We start from the raw sequence: 25,765 nt of genomic DNA, 5'->3' as shown, positions 1-25,765 counted from the left end.
AAAAAAAAAAAAAAAAAAAAAAAAGATCATAAAATAACAATTTAAGGAAATATGGGCAAATTTATTATTGTAGCTTTTATTTTAATGAAGGCTTGTCAGTTTGGTATGGGTGTGAATTTCTTCAAACAAATGCTTTACAAATTATATTTAATTTCAAGGGATCACCTCTCAAATGAATAAGCATACTTTGTGTTTATTAATAGAAACCAGCCCGAAAGACTTCCTCTTTTGAAAGAGAAGGATGGTGGAGAATAGCATTAACAGTATGTACATTGTTCAGTCTTTCCTATTCACATTATTCCTATTCCATTAATATTTTAATCAGTTATACCTTTTAAGACTAACACTTAATTGTAAGAAAACAGTAATTGTTCAGATCTGCATGGACCTCATTTCATACTTAAAATTTAGTGTCAGCATATGAATGAGAAACTAACTTAATTTTGAATGCAATAGAAGCTTGGAAAAGTTAAACAATTCTAGAAATCTAGGTGCTTTACAGAACATCTAGATAAGGCTAACCTATGATCTTATGATCTGGGTGAGATTGCAAAACAAAAAAAGCATACATTCTGGAAAGGTGTTTTGGTTTCAGTTTTTATTTGACATGGTATAGACCTTATGCAAATGGTTCTTAATATGGTCAATATGATGTGAAAGCAAAATGGTAATATATGGAAGAAAAATGACCAGAAGATCCCCCTCTCCAGAGAATTTCTATATTACAGAGATATGTTCTGTCAATGCCCTTCAATAATAGAGGGACTTCATGGGTCAAAGCCTTCTTGGAATTGTAGTAATTTTAATGGCAGAACTGAGCTGAGTGCTTAGTGGAAAGATGGCCACAAAAGCAGCAGTGACTAAATGTTCAGTTCTGGCCATTCAGCCACACTGGTTGTAATTTGAAAGTACCAAACCTCTTATTGGACTAACTAGGCCATATGCTCTGCCAGTTTATCCTGGTCTCATGTCATTATCCTTTAGCTTCCCACTTGAGGGCTAGAGAGAAACATAGTATTGGCTAAACAGATGTAGGATAGCTTCTAGTTAGCCAAGAAACTATCCTGAGTGGTCTCACTAGAGGTCTGAGATTCATAGTCAAGGTTGAATCCCAAAATTGAATCACCAAAGTTGCCTTCTAAAAAGTTAAATTTTGGGCGGGCGCGGTGGCTCATGCCTGTAATCCCAGCACTTTGGGAGGCCAATGCGGGCAGATCACGAGGTCAGGAGATCTAGACCATCCTAGCTAACATGGTGAAACCCTGTCTCTACTAAAAATACAAAAAAAAAAAGGTTAAATTTCAACTCTAACCCATTTGCTATAATTCAGCAATTATTTCAGAAAGGAAATAATCATGATTTTGAAATACTGTTCTGTCAAGAGTGTTTACTGTATTTGATATAATTTCATTAAACTTGAAAACAAAGGGAAATGGTATTTGGGGGCTTCCCATCCAAGAATGGTGTTTTAAGAGAAGTTATGTGTTTATACAATCTTAAAACTGATGTCAATTTTCCACAGAATACTCCTATACCTGGCACTTACCACTTGAAAACTTTTATTGAAGAATCCCTATTAAATCCAGTGATAGCAACCTACAATTTTAAAAACGAAGGAAGGAAAAAACCACCTCTTGTGCAAAGGAACAATCCAGTCCTAAATGATCTTCCGCAGTATATGCCTCCTGACTTCCTGGACCTGTTAAAGAAGCAAGCGGCTACTTACTCATTCAAAGACAAACCACGGCCAAGCCCCAGCACACTAGTTGACAAAGATCAGGTAAAGCGTGTGTGGGAAAGCTACTAAGAGCCCCTGAGGAAAGTATTTTTATACATAGAGTATATCTTCCCCCAGGAGAAATGGAAAACCTTTAAGATGTCTTATTTCGTATAGAAATCAAACAAGGACTGCCTGATTTGCAAATGTTTCCAGCAAGATTTTTCCCTATAACGTCTTCTTTTTTTTTTTTTTTTTGAGACAGAGTCTCGCTGTGTCGCCCAGGCTGTAGTGCAGTGGCCGGATCTCGGCTCACTGCAAGCTGCGCCTCCCGGGTTCCCGCCTTTCTCCCGCCTCAGCCTCCGAGTAGCTGGGACTACAGGCGCCCGCCACCTCGCCCGGCTAGTTTTTTGTATTTTAGTAGAGACGGGGTTTCACCGTGTTAGCCAGGAGGGTCTCGATCTCCTGACCTCGTGATCCACCCGCCTCGGCCTCCCAAAGTGCTGGGATTACAGGCTTGAGCCACCGCGCCCGGCACGTCTTCTTAACCTAAGGGGAGTACATGGGGAGAAATGTTTCCCTCTTGGGCAATTCTTGGTGGGATTCCCCTAGCCTGGTGAGCCCCTAGGATCTTATCTGTCACTGGGCTATGCTCTGATCTCTTCAAGCAGTATATGTGGTGAACCCTCTTCTTTTAAAGAGAAAACCCTGCCCCTCTGGGGTATCCTTATTAGAGCATAAATGTAACTACACACTACAGGGAAGCTTTTAAAAACTTAGAAATGACCCATCTCTACAAAAAATAAAGAAAAATAGCCAGGTGTAGTAGCGCATGCCTGTGGTCCCAACTACTATGGAAGCTGAGGTAGGAGGATCACTTGAGCCCAGGAGTTGTAGATCAGCCTGGGCAATATAACAAGACCTCAAGTCTTTAAAAAAAAAAAAAAATTAGCTACTTGGGAAGTCAGGGCAGGAGGATCCCTTGAGCCTGGGAGTTTGAGGCTGCAGTGAGCTATGATTATGTGACTGTACCCCAGCCTGGGTGACAGAGTGACATGCTGTCTCTAAAAATATTTTTTTTAATTAAAAAAAAATAAGAAAAGTAGTGAGCTTGTGGTCCCAGGAGGGTCAGCTTCTAAGCTCCACCAGTTCGTTCGTAGCATTGATAATAAAGAGCACTACTGAGCTCACAGCCCTGCACTAGGCTCTGTGGAAGGAAGATGTTCCTGACCCGGAGGTATTTAAGCAACAATACAAGACAAAGTTTATCAAGTGCGCAGATAAATAGTGGAGCTGGAAATGCCAAAGGAGAGTTCAAGTGCCAAAGGAGGCTGGATTAAAAGGCTGGAAAGCTCCATGGCTTAAGTAGAACTTAACTGGACCTTCACTAATACATGTCTTTTATGTATTAGTGAAGAGCCATGTATAATACATGGCTCTTAATGGTTTACTATGGGCTTCCATGTATATTCTCTTAATTGCTTCCTTCTTAAGCATTCTGAAATAGATAGAACAGATAATAACTTCATTTTACATGCAAGAAAACTAAGGTGAGTAGAGACTAAGTAACTTATCCAAAGGCACACTGCTGATACTTAAATAGGTGAAGCAGCACTTTTTACTGAGGGTTTCTGCACCAAAATTTAGTCCTCTTTCCAGTCTACCATGTGCCCCTCGCCTTGAATGAGGGGCAGGGTTTGGGTAGATGGAATCCAAAGGAGGTATTTCAAGGGAGGAGTATAGCATTGTTGAAGGCATGGAAATGTCAGGAACACAGTCTGTTCAAGGGATAGAGTTGTGACTTGGACTTTGTTAACTTGGGACTTTGGGTACTTGTCTCAGTTCTCTGTGCATTAATATTTCCCATTTATAAAGAAGCAAATAATAGCATCAATCTTCGTAACTTCATCAGAATATTATTGTGATAACCTGAGAGAAATGTATTACAGCCAGAGGTTGAATTAAGTACGGGTTGTAATTACTAAAGTGGACACGAAATTTTCAGCAGGATGAACACATGTCAAATCCAGCCTTTCTACTGCTTTGCAAATTATAGCTTTGAAACAGAACAGAATGATAAGTGTTCATTGGGTATATCTTATCCTGTTTGCTTCAGTGGATGCATACAAACTCTAAATTATACTAGCACCTTTATGGCTTGCTACCAGGTAACCAGGCTAGGTGTGAAATTGTTCTGGTTATCTCAAATGCAGAGTTTTTCTTTCTTATTCTCTTCTGCCATTTTCTTTTCTGCTTCCTCTCTTCTCGCTTTTACAAGTCCCTGAAAATCAGCCAAAGGCCCAGTGTTGAAAGGAGAAAACATACAAGGTTGGAGTTACTCAAAACTAAAAATTTTATTTATTTATTTATTTTTTTTTGAGACGGAGTCTCGCTCTGTCGCCCAGGCTGGAGTGCAGTGGCCGGATCTCGGCTCACTGCAAGCTGCGCCTCCCGGGTTTACGCCATTCTCCTGCCTCAGCCTCCCGTGTAGCTGGGACTACAGGCACCCGCCACCTCGCCCAGCTAGTTTTGGTATTTTTTAGTAGAGACGGGGTTTCACCGTGTTAGCCAGGATGGTCTGGATCTCCTGACCTCGTGATCCGCCCGTCTCGGCCTCCCAAAGTGCTGGGATTACAGGCTTGAGCCACCGTGCCCGGCCAAAACTAAAAATTTTAAAAGACCAAAAGAATTTGGCTTACTTAGGAGGATGGATAAAACCCCCTGAAAACATAGTTTTCTGTTACTTTCTTCTTTCCTCTCCAACTCCCACAAAGGATTAAACTCTAGAAACTGGAAAGATTCAGTGTTTTTCTAATTTTCTATTTCAAAGATATGTATGTTCACAAGGAGAAAGATAAACATTGTTTACTCAGCAGTAAAATTCAAAATTCTAATATTTTAGTAGCAGAACTCAGAATAATTTGAATTTGGGGTAGATATAGTATATATTATTATTCATTAAGCTAGAACAGCATTCTCAAATTTTATGATTTTTCACAGAATATTCATTTTATATCTTTCAGTGGCTGCTTTTATTTGCAATGAAGTTTTCACTATTTTAGTATCTTTATTCTGAGGCATATAACTCAACTCAAGAATCTACATTGAAGAGCCTTTCTATTTTTTTTTCAACTTTTATTTTAGATTCAGGTTTGAATCTATTTGAGATTCAGGTTTGAATGTGCAGGTTTGTTACCCGTGTATATTCCATGATGTTGAGGTTTGGGGTACGATTGATCCCATCACCCAAGTGCTGAGTGGCTAACTATTAGTACCAAATAGTTAGTTTTTCAACCCTGTCACCCCTACTGAAGAGTCTTTTTAAGCATATATATATATATATATATATGGGCTATGTGCAGTGGCTCACACCTATAATCCCAGCACTTTGGGAGGCCAAGACAGGTGGATCACTTGAGGCCAGGAGTTCGAGACTAGCCTGGCCAGCAGGGTGAAACCCCAAATTTTTTATTTTTCTTATGGGCAATGTGGCACAGGCCTGTAATCCCAGCTACTTGGGAGGCTGAGGCACGAGAATTGCTTGAACCTGGGAGGTGGAGGGTACAGTGAGTTGAGATTGTGCCACTGCCCTCCAGCCTGGGCAACAGAGCAAGACCCTGTCTCAAAAAAAAAAAAAAAAAAAAAAAAAAAAAAAAAAAGGAATATATATATAGGTATTTGAATGTGTGTGTGTACATGCATATACTTATCTATATTTGGCCCTTTTCAAAGAAGATTTGAGGTGGCTCCGTAATTTTTCTAATAACCTTTTTCTTAACAGATAAATAATATATTCACATTGTAGAACATATGTACACAAACGGGACCACCTTCTCCATATGTACAGTTTTATGACCTGCTTTTCCCCCTAGTGTTGTAGTCCTCCACTGACCCCTGGGTTACTTCCCTTATTCCTTGATACTAGCCCCCTTCCCTCACTGTCACTCTTTTCACTACTCATATAATAATTTCAACACACACGTAGATGATCTTTCAACAACCTGGCTTCTCAGTTTCTTGAACTTTCCGCCACCTCAGCCACTCACTCCTTAGATGTTTTTCAAGACCAAGAATTTCAACTCTACAATCTGTACATGAATCCCACCCTCTAATATCCCAACCCTAACAATTTTTCCATTCCCCGCAGGCTACAATCCTAATCTATTGATTCTCCCACCTTTTCACTACGCCTCAACCCCCTTCTTCCTTGCAAAGCTCCAATCCCATAGTTAATCATTATAGTTATTCCCTGCATACACTGTCAATTCCCTTGCCCCTAACTGCTCATCTTTTACTTGTTTGGCAAAGCCACAACCCTGGTTACGTCTCTCTTTATATTAATACCTGCATCCATGTAGCTGCATGACTGGTCTCATGCTAAATTCTTCACCTCTAATGGGCACTGAATGGACTTCTCTAGTCCGTTTACTTTCCCATTCTCTTGGGTGGTTTTATCTTGTATATCTTATTTATTTATTTATTTATTTATGACACTGTCACCAAGGCTACAGTATAGTGGCACAATCATAGCTCACTGCAGCCTCAATTCCTCAGGCTCAAGCTATCCTCCCCCTCAGCTTCCTGAATAGCTGGGACTACAGGCACGCACCAGCCACCATGCCTGGATAATTTTTTAAATTTTTAGAAGAGGCGGTCTCATTTTGTTGCCCAGGCTGGTCTCAAACTCCTGAGCTCCAGCGATCCTCCCGCCTCATCCCTGCAAAGTGCTGGGATTACAGGCATGAGTCACGCACCCAGCCACTCTCCCCTCTTTTCAAACCTCCTACGCTTCCTCCCCCATCCTCATTTTTGGTTTTTCTTCTCAGCCATTTTTTGCCATCTCTGCTCTTCCCTCATCTCCATCTTGGAGTGCCCCAGGCACTCAAACCTCTGCTCCATCTCTGCTCCTTCCCTGAATGGTGATCTCATCCAGTCTCAGTCAAGGCTATGAACACCATCTATTTGTTGGTGATTACCAAATTTATATCTGTCACCTAGATTTTTTTCTTGAATTTCAAACTTGTATATCCAATTCCTTTTTTTTTTTTTTCTGTAGAGATGGGGTCCCACTATGTTGCCCAGGCTGGTCTCAAACTCCTGGGCTCAAGCGGTCCTCCTGCCTTGGCCTCCCAAAGTGCTGAGATGACAGGAGTGAGCCACTGTGGTCAATTCCCTTTTTGATTTATCCATCGGTATGTTTAATCCTGGGTTTGTGAAGCTTGGCGCTGCTGACATTTTAGGCAGGTTAAATCTTTGTTGTGGTTGGGTGGTGGGGGGTGCTGTTCTGTGCATTGTAGCACCTGGCCTCTACTCATTAAGTATCATTAGCAATCTACTCTTCCAGTTGTAACAACCAAAAATGTCTTCAGACATTGCCATGCTCCTGGTTCAGAACCACTAGGTTAAAGCAATATGATAGTGAGTGTGATCTCTGAGTGGTTTTTCTCAAGGCTAGCAGGGATATTGTGAACTGTCTTCATTCTTGACTTTGTCTTACTACTCCCTGTCACTCTCGTCCTGACCCACTTGTCCTTCTGGCTGTATCTTGAACTTACCACTCACACTCCAACCTCAAGGTATTTTCACTGTACCCTTTTTCTGGGATACTCTTATCCAAGATATCTGGATGGCCTACTCTCTGTCCTAATTCAAGTCTTTGTTCAAGTGTCATGTTCTCAATGAGCCTCATTTAAATTTACTATTCAACGCTTCAGATCTTCCCTGCGTGGCTCTTATATTTTTTTCTTGGCATCTATAGCTGTCAAGTGTACTATATAATTTACTTGCACTTTACATTGATTATTTGTTAACCTGCCTTCTCCCATGAATGAAGCTTCATGAGTACATGAATATTTATCTGTTTTGCTCATTATTATACTGTCTAGAATAGTGTCTGATGATTAATATTGGTTGAATCTGTGAATGAATTAATGATTATTCAAATACCTGAAATCTGACTGGGCCTTACTCATTTTGTTTTCTTATGTGTATGTGATTGTCTTTAACTGTGTATTGCTCATTACTCTTGAAAATGTATTTTTGTGAATTCCCCAAGGCCTAAGGTTTGCTTTTGCTTCTGTTAATATTTAGGGGAGCTACTAGTCTGGTACAACTCAAAATCCAGTGTTTATGTCCTCTTGGATCACCAAAGTGCTGAGATGACAGGAGTGAGCCACTGTGGTCAATTCCCTTTTTGATTTATCCATCGGTATGTTTAATCCTGGGTTTGTGAAGCTTGGTGCTGCTGACATTTTAGGCAGGTTAAATCTTTCTTGTGGTTGGGCTGGAATTCATGAAACGGACAGCCCATGGTTATACTCTCTCAGGGATGGGTTTCTTCTCCCTCCCAATTCTTGCTTAGTACCAAGGCAACTCTCTGCAGTCCCATTGGCAATGGAGTGAAGTGCGAGAGTTTACTTTCAGGAATTACCCTTCCAGGGTCTCAAATTCCAGTGGGTATCTCCCATTAGACTCCTTCCTCTGTTTGTCATGAATAGGCCCAGGCTTTGACCCCTGGATTCTTCCAGGGCTCTGAAGTTCTTTTAAACTCAGTTGCGTTCTGTTGAATTTAGTCTGGACCAGCAAACATCCTTTAGACAAAATTGGGCCACTTACCTTCTTGGCTTCTTGCCGCCTTTTGGTTTAGGATCATATAGTTTCCTACTATATTGTTGGCAATTCCGTATCTTTTTAAAAACTCTTCTGTAGCCAGGCAAGGTGGCTCATGCCTGTAATCCCAGCACTTTGGGAGACCAAGGCGGGTGGATCACGAGGTCAGGAGATCAAGACCTTCCTGGCTAACACAGTGAAACCCCGTCTCTAATAAAAATACAAAAAATTAGCCGGGCATGTTGGCGGGTGCTTGTCGTCCCAGCTACTCAGGAGGCTGAGGCAGGAGAATCACTTGAACCCGGGAGGCGGAGCTTGCAGTGAGCCGAGATCACGACACTGCACTCCAGCCTGGACAACAGAGCGAGACTCTCTCAAAAAACAAAAAACCTCTTTTGTTTGTTTGTTTTTAATATTTTACCTTTCATTTCTAGTTGTCAGCAGTGGGGAGGTTAATCGCCCAAATAAATAACCTAGCACGTCATTTGCAGAAACCAGAATTTCTTCTTTTTAGAAATATATTATGAATTTTTTTCATACCATCATGTATTCTTTACACATCATTTATTTTTATGTATTTATACATTTGTTTATTTATTTTATAGAGTCAGGGTCTTACTGTGTTACCCAGGCTGGTTTTAAACTCCTGGACTCAAGCAGTCCTCCTGCCTCAGCCTCCCCAAGTGCTGGGATGACAAGTGTAAGCCACCATGTCCAGTCTATACATCATTTTTAATAGCTGCATAGTGTTCTTGTATACGGACATATCCTAATATATTCGACCATCCCCTATGGTTAGTCATAGAGTGGAATTGTTCAGGGAAGGATGTATTGAAGTCTGTGTCTTTCCAGATGCATTGCCCAAAGTCCTAGAGACAGGTTGTCCTATTCTGCAACTCTACTTTGCAGAGTAGAAGTCCATTACCATTTGAAATGCATCATTTATATTTTCAACTAGAAGCATGGATCTAATGACTTACATGGAGGAGTTTAAAGTATAAACTTGAAATCAACATGCTAGGGTTACTTCAGGACAACCTGAAGTCAGTTTAAACTGTGCCAGTCAGAGCATGGTTCCAGAATCTATCTACAATGAATGGGACAGGGAGAAGATGGTGATGCTGTCTCAGCCTGTAGCCAGTGAATCATTACTGAACAAGGTCGGTCACTGCAAAAAAATGTAGAGTACTACCACTGTGAAGATGCAAGGGAGTTTCCAGAAAATGTTGATCACTAACTGGCTTTATCACTTCCATCAAATGGTGAAAATGAGTCATGGTCTTTTACAATCCAATTAAAATAAATATTCTGGTTAAAAATGAGCAAAGGGTGGTCAGGCATGGTGGCTCACGCCTGTAATCCCAGCACTTTGGGAGACCGAGGCGGGCAGATCCTGAGGTCATGAGATCAAGACCATCTTGGCTAACACGGTGAAAACCCAACTGTACTAAAAATCCAAAAACAAGTTAGCCGGGCGTGGTGGCGCATGCCTGTAGTCCCAGCTATTTGGGAGGCTGATGCAGGAGAATGGCGTGAATCCAGGAGGCGGAGCTTGCAGTGAGCGAAGATTGCGCCACTGCACTCCAGCCTGGGTGACAATGTGAGATTCCGTCTTAAACAAACAAATAAAAAATGAGCAAAGGGCATGAGCTGGCAATTCACAAAGAGATACACCAATTACTAAAAAAGAAAGTAATGCTTGGCTTCAACTAATAATTACAGAGGAATAATAGTGAGGCACAATTTTCGCCTATCAGGTGATCAACTATATAAGTACTGTACGTTGATACCCAATATTGGCAAAGGGGATACAGAAACAGATACTCTCATATGTTGTTATATGAATACAAACTGGTGCAAATATTTTAGAGGGCATTTGGCAACCTAGCAACATTCTAAATGCACATAGCCTTAAACTCAGCAATGCCAGTTAAATAATGATACACCCATAAAAATGACATACTGTGCAACCATTAAAAATGTTGAGGTTGGCCAGGTATGCTGGCTCATGCCTATAATCCCAGCACTTTGGGAGGCCGAGGCAGGTAGATCACCTAAGACCAGCCTGGCCAAAATAGTGAAATCCTGTCTCTACTAAAAATATAAAAAAATTAGCCACGTGTGGTGGCAGGCGCCTGTAATCCCAGCTACTCAGGAGGCTAAGGCAGGAGATCGTTTGAACCCAGGAGGCGGAGGTTGCAGTGAGCCACGATCGTGCTATTGCACTCCAGCCGGGGCAACAAGAGCAAAACTCTGTCTCAGAAAAAAAAAAAAAAAAAAAAAAAAAGATGAGGTAAATCTATATGTGTTCATATGGAAGCATCTCTAAGTTGTTACTATATGAAAAAAAACAAAGGTACAAGTCAATATTTAGAGTATAATCCTATTTGTATAAATGAAAACAAAATACATATATGTGATGTTAAATGCATACTTTTTTCCCCTGAGAAATACTTTCATAATCACCAACAGTGGTTTCCATTTGGAAAGTAGAGGTTAGATAGGGAGCAAGGAGACTATTAATTTTTTTCTTTCTGTTGATATTGTTTTCAGTGTGTAAATGATACTCTTTCAATCATGCCCATTTGTAAGTAACTCAAAATTTTCTAACTAACATTTTGTTCTCTTGTTTTCTTTCTTAAAATGTTCCATTTAAAAAAAAATTCTCTTATTTACTTCCTAGGTTGGGAACATTTCAATGAAAATCACAATTAAGCAAATGAAATTTGAAATTGTCTGAAGTTTCTGTCCAGGTTAGCTTTAGCATTGCCTTGGAAGATGAAGCTCATGTAAAATGAAACAAATTTGGCGATTCTATTCCCTCCCTGCCCCTATATCTGTTTTTGGTCAAAAAGAGGTAGCCAGGCTAGAAAGGTACCCCATTAAATTAGAGAATGAATCAAAGGACTCATTTGAATATAAAATACATCCTTGAACTAGTTGAGAGACAGGTTGAAAAATCTGGCAGTTAACTCACTGATCTTTGTTAGCTGTGTTTATAGCTGTGATGAGGATATCTCTGAAAATAGATTAATTTGCAGAATGCTCCACGGTAAAATGACTGCTGAAGGGATTTTCAAAGGATAGTTTTTCACTGAGCATGTTGTCAACCAAAGTTTGCGCCCACAGAAGGGCTGACCTGCTAGCAACACTGCAGCAGTAATGGTGAACATCAGAGTGGGCATCCTGGATCCTTCAGTAGCCACACAGCATCCCTGGAGAATCCTCCCACCGAGTGTACAACCCTACCCCAGGTGTTCAGTGTGTTCAGTAAAGTGGTAAAATGATAAATTTTACTTAGAAAGCAACAAACAACAGCAGTGATCTGAATACTCATTTTAGACGTGAAGTGTGTGTTGATTTTGAACAGTTGCACTACTATATAGCTATAAACCAGTTCACTAGGAAGGGTGCCATTCACTCTGAGAACCCAAGAGTTACATGTGGGAATAACAAAGAGCATAATGTAGCGAAGATGAAACAATTCATTATTTATTTAAATGAAAAAAAGTAACACTCAAAGTGGTTAGTCAAGCGGCTTATTTAGCAGATTTTTTTTTTTTTAAAGGCGAGACTTCTCAAAGAGCCCCTGCAAAGTAATGCAGTGATTGTCACTTAAAATATGTCAAGAGTGTGGCAAACAAAAGTGAAGTTTGAAAGCTGGATACAGAGAATTTATCTCAGGGATGACACTCACTTGTAGTTCTTAGTGAAAATTACAAGATATTGGTGAAATTAAGGATATCATTAGTATCATTAGGCATGTTTTCTTTCTTTCTTCTTCTTCTTCTTTTTTTTTTTTTGAGAAAGTCCCATGTTGTCTGTTTCTCAGACCTTAAAGAAATCTGAACAGTGAGTCAGTAATGTTTCCATATGACACAAGAGGCTTTACTTCTGAGAGAGAAGAGACACTTGAAGAAATTTTATCAATAGTACCAGGAAATGGCTGGGCGTGGTGGCTCATGCCTCTAATCCCAGCACTTTGGGAGACCTCTGGTGGGGGCGGGGGGCAGATCACTTGAGGTCAGGAGTTCGAGACCAGCCTGGCCAATATGGCGAAACCCCATCTCTACTAAAAATACAGAAATTAGCTGGCCGTGGTGGTATGCACCTGTAGTCCCAGCTACTCAGGAGGCTAAGGCAGGACAGTTGCTTTAACCTGGGAGTTGGAGGGTGCAGTGAGCCGAGATCACGCCACCACACTCCCCGATAGAGTGAGACCCTGCCTTAAAAAAAAAAAAACAGTACCTGGAAATATTGTCCCTGCCAGCCCTCTGGCTGCATTTACTTTATGATAATTCTAATAGGGATTCTAAAGGTTTAGAAAATCTGTTGCCTTCTGACTCACCTATTTATGGGTCTGGGTTCTCAAAATGGTGTCACGCTGACTTCCAGTTTCCAGTTCTCCATGTAAATAGCTTGGAAGTTGCAGTTCCATCCTAACAACAATTTAAAAGCTAAACAAACTGAAAAATCAACAATTCTTTTAGACTTGTAAGAGAGGTCACAGGGCACACTATCCCCAAAATTGGAAATATGGCCAGGAGGATACAGAGAATTACAATTTGCCAGGGCAGAACATACCAACTTCTGCAGCAACCATGGCTGGGGTAGGAATACCTGAACTACAGCTAATGAATTGCTGGAGGCTAAGTGTTAGCGAATCTGAGAGTTAAAAGCTCCAGGAGGACCTAATCATAGGGGGACCCTCACATGTTTTGAGGTTTACCTGCAGGAGCTCTCCCAGGTTCTTATAGAGAAAAATCCTGCCCCTGCTGCTGGCAGAGGAGAGGAAAAGGAACCATTTTGAAATATGTCAGATACTCTCTTATTAACAAGGCCTGCCCTCAGGAAAAACTATTCAATCAGGACCTAACTGACCTGAGGGAAGGGCAATACCCAACTCTAGCCAGCTTTTGTCATCCTGTGCCACCTAAGGGTGAGGAGGTAGCTGAGAAAAACTTGTGAAATTCACGGTACAGATGGTCACAGATTTTCATGAGTCTATACCAGAGACAGGTACAGACTCATGAAAAAGACTGATACCACAGCGGGGTGCGGTGTGGCTCACGCTTGTAATCCCAGCATTTTGGGAGGCCAAGGCGAGCGGATCACAGGGTCAGGAGTTTGAGACCAGCTTGGCCAACATAGTGAAACCCCATCTCTACTAAAATTACAAAAATTAGCCTGGCTTGATGGTGGGCGCCTGTAGTCCCAGCTACTCAGGAGGCTGAGGCAGGAGAATTGCTTGAACCCGGGACACGGAGCGTGCAGCGGGCTGAGATTTAGAAGTAAATGGGTAGAGAAAGATACACTACACAAATGCTAATTGTTCTAACCACCAATTAAAAGACAGATTGTCAGAGTTAATCAAAATTGTCAGAGCATAATCTTGTATGCTGTCTACAAGAAACCCACTTTAAATGTAAAGACACATAGCGACCAGATGAGGTAGTTCATGCTTGTAATCCTAGCACTTCAGAAGGCTGAGGCAGGAGAATCACCTGAGGCCAGGCATTCAAGACCAGTCTGGGCAACATAGTAAGATGCAGTCTCCACACAATACTTAAAAATTAGCCAAGCATGGTGGCACACCTGTAATCTCAGCTACTTGGGAGACTTAGCCGGGAGGATAGCTAGATCCCAGGAGTTTGAGGCTGCAATGAGCCACTATTGCACCACTGCACTCCAGCCTGGGCAACAGAGTGATTCACTATTAAAAAAAAAAAAGTAAAGACACATATAGATTAGAAGTAAATGGGTGGAGAAAGATACACTACGCAAATGCTAATCAAAAGAAGCAGGAGCCTCTTTTCTGGCTGGAACCACGGAGGGTGTCAAAGAGAAGAAGTTTCCTGCTGTGCCAGAAACCCTTAAGAAAAAGTGAAGGAATTTCACAGAGCTGAAGGTCAAGCACCTGAGAAAGAAGTTTGCCCAAAAGATGCTTTTAAAGGTAAGGAGAAAGCTTATCTATGAAAAAGCAAAGCACCATCACAAGGAATATAGGCAGGTGGACAGAGCTGAAATTCAAATGGTTAGAATGGCAAGAAAAGCTGACAGCCCCTGTGTACTTGCAGAACCCAAATTGGCGTTTGTCATCAGGATCAGAGGTATCAATGACGTGAGCCCAAAGGTCCAAAAGGTGTTGCAGCTTCTTTGCCTTCATCACATCTTCAATGGAACATTTGTGGAGCTCAACAAGGCTTCAGTTAACATGCTGAGGATTGTATAACCATGTATCACATAGGAGTACCCAAATCTGAAGTCAGTAAATGAATTAATCTACAAGCATGGTTATAGCAAAATCAATAAGAAGCAAATTGCTTTAACAGATAACGCTTTGATTGCTCGATCTCTTGGTAAATATGGCATCATCTGTATGGAGGATCTGATTCATGAGATCTATACTGTTGGAAAATTCTTCAAAGAAGCAAATAACTTCTTGTGACCCTTCAAATTATCCTCTCCACAAGACGGAATGAAGAAAAAGACCACCCATTTTGTAGAAGTGGAGATGCTGGCAACGGGGGGACCAGATCAACAGGCTTATTAGAAGAATGAATGAAGGTGTCTACTATGATTATTTTTCTAATCTGATCAGTTAATAAACAGTACCTGCTCTCAAATTGAAAAAAAAATAAATAAAGCAGGAGTAGCTATATTAGTTTCAAACAGAGCAGACATCAAAGCAAGAAGTGTTATCAGGGATGAAAAGGGGCATTACATAATAAAGGGGTCAACTCTACAAGAAGATATAATTATATTTGGCAATGTGTATGTGCCTAACAACAGAGCGTCAAAATATGTGAGGCGATAACTGATAGAACTGCAAGGAGAAATAGATGACTTCAGTATAAATACCCCTCTATCAGAAATGGACAAATACAGCAGGCAGAAAATCAGTCAGTACATAGTTGAACTCAACAGCACCATTTAATCAACAGGATATAATTTATATCTATAGACTGCCTCATCCAAAAACAGCAAAATACACATTTCCTCAAGCTCACATGGAACATTCACCAAGAGAGATCACATTCTGAGCCATAAAGCATAACAGGGCTAGCAGCGGTGGCTCACGCCTGTAATCCCAGCACGTTGGGAGGCCAAGGCAGGTGAATCACTTGAGGTCAGGAGTTTAAGACCAGCATGGTCAACATGGTGAAGCCCCATCTCTACTAAAAATACAAAATAATTGGCCAGGTGCAGTGGCTCACGCCTGTAATCCCAGCACTTTGGGAAGCCTAGGCAGGCAGATCACAGGTCAGGAGATCGAGACCATCCTGGCCAACATAGGGAAACCCTGTCTCTACTAAAAATACAAAAATTAGCTGGGTGTGGTGGCACGTACCTATAATCCCAGCTACTGGGGAGGCCGAGACAGGAGAATCTCTTGAACCAGGGAGTCGGAGGTTGCAGTGAGCTGAGATCTTGCCACTACACTCCAGCCTGGCAACAGAGCAAGACTCCATCTAAAAAAACAAATTAGCCAGGCATGGTGGCGAGTGCCTGTAATCTCAGCTACTTGGGAGGTTAAGGCAGGAGACTCACTTGAACCCAGGAGGCGGAGGTTGCAGTGAGCCGAGATCACACCACTGCACTCCAGCCTGGGTGACAGAGTAAGACTCCATATCCAAAAAGAAAAAACCTTAACAAATTTAAAGGAATAGAAATTATACAATGTCTGCTCTCAGACGACAATAGGATTAAACTACAAATCAATAACACAGACATAACTAGAAAACCCCAAAATATGTGGAGATTAAACAACACACCTCTAAATAACACATGGATCTGTGTTATTAGAAAAAAGTCTGAAGAGAAATGTTAAAATACTTTGAACTAAATGGAAGTGAAAACAAAATTTGTGGAATGTAGCAAAAGCAATGCTTAGAGGAAAATTTGTAGTAGTTAATGCATGTATTAGAAAAGAAGAAAGACCAAAAATTAATCATCTAAGTCTGCACCTTAGGAAGCCAGAAAAAGAAGAGTAAAATTAAATCCAAAGTAAGTGAAAGAAAAGAAATAATAAAAATTAGAGCAAAAGTTGTTGAAATTGAAAACAGAAAATCAATAGAGAAAATCAAGGAATTCAAAACTGATTCTTTGAAAAGATAATGAAATTGATAAGCCTCTATCTAGGCTAACTAACAAAAAAGAGAGAAAACACAAATGACTAATATCAGACACAAAAGAGAGGCATCACTACAGATCCTATGGACATTAAAAAGGATAGTAAAGGAATATTCTGAATAACTGTATTTCACAAATTTGATTACCTAGATAAAATGAACCAATTACTTAAAAGATAGAATTTTCCAAAACTTACATGAAAAGAAATAGACTCTCAACAGGCCTATATCTATTAAATTGAATCAGTAATTATAACCTTTCAAAATAGACATTGCCAGGCCCAGATGCATTCACAGGTGAATTCTATCAAACATTTAAGGAAAGAATTATGCCAATTCTTTACTAATCCCTTTCAGAAGATAGAGGGCAGAGGACACACCTCCTAACTCATTCTGTTAGGCCAGCGTCACCATAATATTAAAACCAGACAAAGACATTACAAGAAACGAAAACTACAGACCAATATGTCTCATGAACATAGGTGTAAAAATCCTCAACAAAATGATAGTAAATTAAGTCTAATAATATATTAAAAATTATACATTGCAACCAAGTGAGATTTATCCCAGGTATGCAATGCTGGCTCAATATTTTAAAAATAATTGATCACATCAACAGCTAAAAAAGAAAAGTCACATAATCATGTCAATAGATGCAGAAAAAACATTTGAGAAAATTTAACATGCATTTATGAAAATAATTCTCAGTAAACTAGAAATACAGAGGAACTTGATAAAGAGTATCTATAAAAAAACCTAAGCTAGCATCATACTTAATGGTGAGAAACTAGAAGCTTTCCCACTAAGATCAGGAAAATGGCAAGAATGTCCTCTCTCACCATTCCTTTTCAACATTGTAGTGGAAGTTCTAGCTAATGAAACAAGACAACAGAAGGAAATAAAAGGTATACTGATTGGGAAGGAAGAAATAAAACTGCCCTTGTTCACAGATAACATGATTGCCTATTTAGAAAATCCAAAAGAATCAACAAAAAATTCCTGAAACTAATAACAAATTATAGCAAGTTTGCAGGATAAAGGTTAATACACAAAAGTCGATTACTTTCCTATATACCAGCAATGAAAAAGTGGGATTTGAATTTTAAAACACAGTACCTTTCAAAAGCATGCCTTTTCTCTCTTCCATTGACCAAACATTTGGCTAGAAATTGTAAGATTAGATGAAATGAATTTACTTCTCTTCCTTCTCAAACTACGTGTGTCAGAACTCACGATGATAGGATTATTTGCATTATGAAATAAAATATTACTGGTAAGGTCAAACACACATATATAATGCCTTCACATTAGAATGTTGAAAGATGACATACTTAGGTATAAATCTAACAAAATATGTACAAGATCTATATGAGGAAAACAACAAACTGATGAAAGAAATCAAAGAACTTGGCCAGGCGCGGTGGCTCACGCCTGTAATCCCAACACTTTGGGAGGCTGAGGCGGGTGCATCACCTGAGGTCAGGAGTTTGAGACCAGCCTAAAGAGAATGAAAAGACAAGCCACTGACTGAGAAAATATTTGCAAAAGATATATCTGATAAAGAACTGTTAACCAAAATATACAAAGAACTCTGAAAACCCAGCAATAAGAAAATAACTCAATTAAAAAATTGGCCAAACTCTTTAATATACATCTCCCCAAAGGAGACATACAGATGTCAAAAAAAGCATATGAAAAATTGTTTCACATCATGTGTCATCAGGGAAGTGCAAATTAAGACAATGAGATACTACACAAATATGAAATGGCCCCAATCCAGAACACTGACAACATCAAAGCTGGCAGGGATGTGGAGCAACAGGAACTCTCATTCATTGCTAGTGAGAATGCAAAATGGTATAGCCACTTTGGAAGACAGCTTGGCCATTTTTTAAAAAACTAAACACACTCTTACATAAGATCCAGCAGCTGTGCTCCATAGTATTTACCCACAGGACTTGAAAGCTTACACCCACGCAAAAGCCTGCACATGGATGTTTAGAGCAGCTTTATTCATAATTGCCCACCTTTGGAAGCAACCAAGATGTTGCTCAGTAGATGAATGGATAAATAAACTGTGGTACATCCAGACAATGGAATATTATTCAGCACTAAAAAGAAATGAGCTATGAAGCCATAACAAGACATGGAGGAAACATAAATGCATATCACTAAGTGAAAGAAGCCAATCTGAAAAGGCTACATATGGTGTGATTTCACCTATATGACATTCTGGAAAAGGCAAAACTATGGAGACTATAAAAAGATCAGTGGTTGCCAGGGCTTGAGGGGAGGGAGGGATAAATATGGAGAACACAGGATTTTTAGGGCAGTGAAACCACTCTGTGATACTATAATAATAGATACATGTCATTGCACATTCGTCAAAACCCTTGAATGTACAACACCAAGAGTGAGGTCTAATGTAACATAAGGATTTTGAGTGATAATGATGTGTCAGTGTAGGTTCATCAGTTGTAACAACTGTACATTTTTAGTGTGGGATGACGATAATGGAGGTTATGCATGTGTGGGAGCAAAGGGTATATGGAAATCTTTTTCCTTGCAATTTTGCTATGACCCTAAATCTGTTCTAAATAAAGTCATGTATATGTATATGTACATGTAGATATATATGTATATGTAGTGACACCAAGAGCCTAGTAAGTAGGGTTGGCTTTTTTCACATTATTTCAGTTTTCTGATGTTGATGGTGTTTGGTGCAACGTAACTGAATTATATACCCACACTAATATCATCCTGCCACATTCAAGCTCTTATAGATTTGAGTGCCTGGCCAGGTGCGGTGTCTCACGTCTATAATCCCAGCACTTTGGGAGGCCAAGGCAGGTGGATCACTTGAGGTCTGGAGTTTGAGACCAGCCTGACCAACATGGAGAAGCCCCATCTCTACTAAAAATACAAAATTAGCTGGGCATGGTGGCGCATGCCTGTAATCCCAGCTACTGGGGAGGCTGAGGCAGGAGAATCACTTGAACCCGGGAGGCGTAGGTTGCAGTGAGCCAAGATCGCGCCATTGCACTCCAGCCTGGGCAACAAGAGCCAAACTCAGTCTCAAAAAAAAAAAAAAAAAAGGTTTGAGTGCCTAATCAGCATGGATTGAAACATTAATTAGTGAGAATCAGATATTTTTACTGGCATCTTGTCTAGATTCTCTAAGCCTTAAAAATGAAGAACTGGCCAGGCATATTGGCTCACACCTATAATCTCAGCACTTAGGGAAGCTCTGGTGGGAGGGTCGCTTGACCCCAAGAGTTTGAGACCAGCCCTGGCAACATAGTGATATCTCAACTCTACAATAATTTTAAAAAACAGCTAGTGTGGTTGCATATGCCTATAGTCCCAAGTAGTCAGAAGGCTGAGGCAGGAAGATCGCTTGAGCCTGGGAGGTTGAAGTACAGTGAGCTATGGTTGCACCACTGCATTCCAGCTTGGGTGACAAAGCAAGACCCTGTCTCCAAAAAAAAAAAAAAAAAAAAAAGAACTGAGACGCATATGTTGGAATTAGGAATATATATATATACCATTAGACCCAAGGAAAATGGAACCAAGTTTAGTAATACACAGGAAAACAGTCTCCTACATAAAACAACTGACTAATCAAGACTATGAAAAAAAAGCCCCCTTTCAACTATGTTAAATAGCAAAGAATGGTAAATGCCAAGTATAGTAGGACAAATATATATGTTACAGGTAACCAATATTCCTTTCCAGAATAATGCTAAGAGTTTTTCCATGAGCACTTCATTATGGAAATCTTACATGGATTGCTGAGTATAGATAAATAAATGACTGCTTTAAGAGTTTTTTTCCCCTTTTCGGTTTTCTTTTTTTTGCCTCCTGTTTATATCTGTGTATGTGTGAGAGAGATAGAGAGAGAGAGCGAGACAGAGCATAAAGCAAATATGCACATTTTAAAAACAGAAAGCAAACATCCGTGTAATTGTCATCAAAATCAGGAAATAGGACATTGCTGGCCCCCAAGAATGCCCCGTTTAAATTGTGTTTCTGTGCTTCTATAAGACACAAGAATGACACAAGAATGCCCTTGTTTCCTTGGTGTTTGTGATGTCAAGTGAGCACTCAACAAGCACAGGTGCATCAGGAAAATGCATATGTTTCATCATAAAATTTGTGTTTACTTGTTATCATCACTCTATCCACAAAAAGCTGCTTCTGCAATCAAAGTTGTATACTAATACGGGAAAGACATCTGCGGAGCGAAATATAGTAGTGAACTTCCATGTGCCAGGTAGTGCTAGGAGGTAGATGCCTTTTTAACAAAAGCGATATTGTTTCTTAAAATCTGATGTAAAATAATAGGGGTGGAGGGGATTATTCACTTCAGATCCTAGGATTTTATAATGTAACTCCTCTTCTCCTCCCTGCCAGCTCTGGAGGTCTAGGTGATCTCCTCCTGGCTTCTCATTCTCCTTCTTTCTCTCCCTCCCTTCCTTCACATACCTCCTATTTTTTTTTTTTTTTCTTTCTTTTTTAGACTGAGTCTTGCTCTGTTGCCCAGGCTGGAGTCCAGTGACACAATCTTGGCTCACTGCAACCCCCGCCTCCCGGGTTCAAGTGATTCTCATGCCTCAGTTTCCCGAGTAGCTGGGGTTACAGGCACCCACCACCACCTCTGGCTAATTGTTGTATTTTTAGTAGAGACAGGGTTTTGCCATGTTGGTCAGGCTGGTCTTGAACTTCTGACCTCAAGCAATCCACCTGCCTCGGCCTCCCAAAGTGTTAGGATTACAGGCATTAAGCCACTGCACCCGGCCTCTCCTGTCTATTTTAACCAGTTCCTGACATTTTCATATCATACCTTTGGGCTAATGTCCCTAGACCCAGGGGCAATGGAGCCACCCAGGTTGTTTGCAACAATTTCCTGATGGAAATAGTGTTAGATGTGAGGCCCCTCTTTCTTGGAAGACCCTTGCTTGAGCTCCTTGAGGAAGTCCTGCCCTTCTTAAAAGCCTCCCTCAAATCTCATCATGTTTGTCATCTTGAGGTCACCCAGTTGGATTTAATCTCTTCCTACTCCCATATCTTCGATCTGTCTTTTAGCACTGATGACAGTGGTTTATGTTAGGATTGTATCTGTAGGTGCCTCTTACTCCTGCTGGTCAGGGACCGTAGTTCTCTTAACCACTGTATTCCCTACTACTAGTGCTGAGCTTTACCCCAGAGCAGGCTCACTAAATGGCTGAATTGATTTGTTGAATCTAGAATATTTAAAATGTGATCACTGCTGGACATAGTGGCTTGCATCTGTAATCTCAGCACTTTGGGAGGCCAAAGTGGGTGGAATGCTTGAGCTCAGGCGTTTGAGACCAGCCTGGGCAACATAGCGAGACTTTTTCTCTATTAAAACCAAGAAAATTAGCCAGGTATGGTGGTACGCATCTGTGGTCCCAGCTATTTGGGAGGCTGAGGTGGGGGGATCACTTGAGCCTGGGACGTCGAGGCTTCAGTGAGCTCTGATCATGCCACTGCACTCCACTCTGGGCAACAGAGTGAGACTTTGTCTCTAAATAAATAAATAAAAATAAGATGTGATCAGGCCAGGTACAGTGGCTCACATCTGTAATCCCAGCACTTTGGGAGGCTGAGGCAGGAGGATTGCTTGATCCCAGGAGTTCAAGACCAGCCTGGGCAACATAATGAGATCCTGTCTCTATACAAAATAAAGAAGTAGCTGGGTGCAATGACACACACCTGTAGTCTCAGCTACTTGGGATGTGGAGGTGGGAGGATCACTTGAGTCCAGAAGTTTGAGGCTGCAGTGAATTATGTTCATGCCATTGCACTCCAGCCTGTATAACAGAGAACCTACCTCAAAAAAAGAAAAAAAAAAATGTGGCTGGGCGCCATGGTTCATGCCTGTAATCCCAGCACTTTGGGAGGCTGAGGCAGGTGGATCACTCAAGGCCAGGAGTTCAAGACCAGCCTGGCCAACATGGTGAAAGCCCACCTCTACTAAAAATATAAAAACTAGCTGGGCGTGGTGGTGCGCACCTGTAATCCCAGCTACTCGGGAGGATGAGGCAGAGAATTGCTTGAACCGGGAAGGCAGAGGCTGCAGTGAGTTGAAATCACGCCACTGGACTCCAGCCTGGGTATCAGAGTGAGACTCTTATCTCAAAAAAATAAAAAGAAAAAAATGTGATCAATTTGACATTTTCCTATGCAGCATCTCAGGCATGTTGTCTATAAAATTCACCATGAAGACTGAATATATGTTAAATGTTTTGAAGCTCCACCTTTGGAAATATACCTTTTCCTTTTCCACTATTAAAATAAAGAAGGAATTATTCAATGTTGTATGGTCATAAAATAAAAGATTACGAATGACAGATAGTGAAGTGAGTTTACAACCTCTATTAATCTATTGGTGTCCTTGTCCATTCTGTGCAGTCACTTCAGCTTTCTCCGGGACAATACAATGTGCTTCCTGCACCGGTTCCCAAATATGCTTCCAGGTAATTATATACTTACTAAATAAGCCACCTTTCTGTTTACATACCTACATGCCAATCCTCATGGCTTTTAAACCTCATTTATGCACCTCATATGCAGATTAACATTTTAAAATATTTAATGAAAGTTAGGGAATAAGTTAACAAAGATCTTTAAAAAATAGATTTAGAAAATCATTTTTCTTTTTTTTTTTTTTAAATATAGGAGCTGTGTATTTCGGTCAACAGTTCAAAGATTCCCAACAACCTATTTTATTCCTGTAAGTATAATGTAGACAGTTAACTTATGATGAATTTGATGTTTAAAATATGCTGTGCTTTCTGGAGTGGAGCAAGATGGCCAAATAGAACCCTCCCGTGAGTGTTCCTCCTAGCAGGAACACCAAACTGAACAATTATTCACACAGGAAAACACCTCTATAAGAACCAAACAGCAGGTGCGGGATTGCAATACCAGGTTTTAACATTGTGTCAAGGAAAGAGACACTGAAGAGGGTAGGGTAGAAAAGACAGTCTTGAATTGACGACACCACCCTCCTCCATCCCCTGGCAGCAGCCATGTGGCATGAAGAGAGAATCTGCCCTTGGGGAAGAGGGAATGCTGTGATGATGGGACTTTGCACAGGAACACAGTGCTGCCTGTCACAGGGAAAGCAACACAGGACAGAATTCAGTTGGTGCCCGTGGAGGGAGCATTTAGACCAGCCCTAGCCCATCCCAGCCGTTCGATACTGAGTTCCAGCTCTCTCGACCACTGTGGGCTGAAGTGCTCTGAGGTCCTAAATAAGCTTGAAAGGCAGTCTAGGCCACAAGGACTGCAATTCCTAGGCAAGTTCTGGTGCTGTGCTGGGCTCAGAGGCAGTGGACTTAGGGTACCTAAGACCTCGTGAGACACCAGCTGGGGCAGCCAAGGGAGTGCTTGTAGCAGCCATCCCCCAGCCCCAGGCAGCACAGCTTGCAGCTTCAAGAGAGATGCTTGCCTTTTGCTTGAGAGGAGGAGAGGGGACAGTAAAGAGGACTTTGTCTTGCAATCTGGATACCAGCTCAGCCACAGCAGAACAGGGCACCTCAGGCAGAGTCCCGAGGCCCCATTCCAGGCCCTAGCTCCCAGACATTTCTAGACACATCTCTGGCCAGAAGAGAATCCACTGCCTTAAAGAGAAGGACCCAGTTCTGGCAAGATTCATAACTTACTGACTAAAGAGCCCTTGGGCTTTGAATAAACGCCAGCAGTGGCCAGACAACACTCACTGCAGGCCTTAGCCAGACAGTGCTGTGCTGCTTCAGGTGTGACCCAGCACATTCCCAGCTACAGTGGTCACAGGGAGAGACTACTGCTTGAGGAAAGGAGAGGGAGGAGCAAAGGGGATTTTGTCTTGCTGCTTGGATACCAGTTCGGCCACAGTGAAGTAGAGCACCAAGCAGGCTCCTGGGGTTCCCAATTCCACGCCTTGGCTCCTGGATGGCATTTCTGGACTCCCACTGGGCCAGAGGGGAGCCCATTGCCCTGAAGGGAGAGACCTAGGCCTGGCAGCATTCCCCACAAGCTGACTGAAGAGCCTTGAGTGCACATTAGTGGTATCCAGCTAGTACTTGCTACAGGCCTGGGTGGTTGTGTCTATAGAGAGACTCCTGCTTGAGAAGAGGGGAGGGAAGAGTGGGAAGAACTTTGTCTTCTGGCTTGGGTGCCAGCTCAGCTGCAGTAGAATAGAGTACCAAACAAATTCCTAAGTTTCCTGACTCCAGGGCCTGGCTCCCAGATGGCATTTCTGATCTGCACTGGGCCCAGGGGGCAGCATGCTGCCTTGAAGGGAGGAGCTTTTGTTTGGGCCTTGAGTGAATATGGGCAGTAGCTAGGCCGTAGTTACTGCAGGCCTTGGGTGAGACCCAGTACCATGCTGGCTTTGGCTCTGACCCAGCGCAGTCCCAGGGATATTAGCCATAGAGGAGCTTGTGTCACCCCTCCCTCAGCTTTAGCCATCTCAGTACAAAGAGAGACTTTGTTTGTTTGGGGGAAGGGAAGGGAAGAGAACCAGAGTCTCTCCCTGGTAATCCAGAGAACTCTCTCAGATCTTATCCAAGACTACCAAGGCGGTACCTCTACAAGTCTACCAGAATCACAGCAATTACTAGGCTTGGGGTGCCCTCTAATGCAGATGCAGCTACAGTGACCAAAGACAGATTACAGTGCTTAATTCCCTTTGAATACTTGGAAAGCCTTCCCAAGAAGGACAGGTACAAACAAGATCAGCTGCGAAGACTACAATAAACACCTAACTCTACAATGCCCAGACATTGGCAAGCATACAAGTATCAAGACCATCTAGTGAAACACAGCCTCACCAGTTGAACTAAATAAAGCACCAGTGACCAATCCCAGAGTGACAGAGATATGTGACCTTTCAGACAGAGACCTCAAAATAGCTGTTTTGACAAAGTGCAACAAAATTTAAGATGACACAGAGCTTTCCGGACCTGGCAGAGCAGGAGGCGCCATCATGGGAGTTGACATTCGCCACAACAAGGACCGAAAGGTTCGGCGCAAGGAGCCCAAGAGCCAGGATATCTACCTGAGGCTGTTGGTCAAGTTGTATAGGTTTCTGGCCAGAAGAACCAATTCCACATTCAACCAGGTTGTGCTGAAGAGGTTGTTTATGAGTCGCACCAACCGGCCACCTCTGTCCCTTTCCCGGATGATCCGGAAGATGAAGCTTCCTGGCCGGGAAAACAAAACGGCCGTGGTTGTGGGGACCATAACGGACGACGTGCGGGTTCAGGAGGTGCCTAAACTAAAGGTATGTGCACTGCGC

The 25,765-nt window shown here is 41.6% G+C and overlaps 2 protein-coding genes across 3 annotated transcripts in view; both read left to right on the top strand.

The window, feature by feature from the left end:
• Positions 1–25,765, top strand: part of STPG4 (sperm-tail PG-rich repeat containing 4) — a 62,808-nt gene that overhangs the window by 2,823 nt on the left and 34,220 nt on the right. For both annotated transcript variants that reach the window (XM_017847985.1, XM_017847986.1), the window contains exons 2-5: positions 204–263; positions 1,523–1,780; positions 22,894–22,958; positions 23,161–23,215. In XM_017847985.1, the coding sequence (XP_017703474.1) occupies positions 204–263; positions 1,523–1,780; positions 22,894–22,958; positions 23,161–23,215 (438 nt within the window). The remainder of the gene's footprint in view (positions 1–203; positions 264–1,522; positions 1,781–22,893; positions 22,959–23,160; positions 23,216–25,765) is intronic.
• LOC108512645 (60S ribosomal protein L18-like) overlaps positions 25,414–25,765 on the top strand; it is a 17,071-nt gene continuing 16,719 nt past the window's right edge. The window contains exon 1 of the mRNA XM_017847970.1: positions 25,414–25,763. Coding sequence (XP_017703459.1) covers positions 25,454–25,763 — 310 coding nt within the window. The 5' untranslated portion in view covers positions 25,414–25,453. The remainder of the gene's footprint in view (positions 25,764–25,765) is intronic.

The sequence above is a fragment of the Rhinopithecus bieti genome, unplaced genomic scaffold, assembly GCF_001698545.2.
Source record: "Rhinopithecus bieti isolate Rb0 unplaced genomic scaffold, ASM169854v2 scaffold_30687, whole genome shotgun sequence".
NCBI classification, from domain to species: domain Eukaryota; kingdom Metazoa; phylum Chordata; class Mammalia; order Primates; family Cercopithecidae; genus Rhinopithecus; species Rhinopithecus bieti.
Note: the sequence above shows the minus strand (reverse complement) of the source record. Positions and strands in the feature narration are given on the sequence as shown.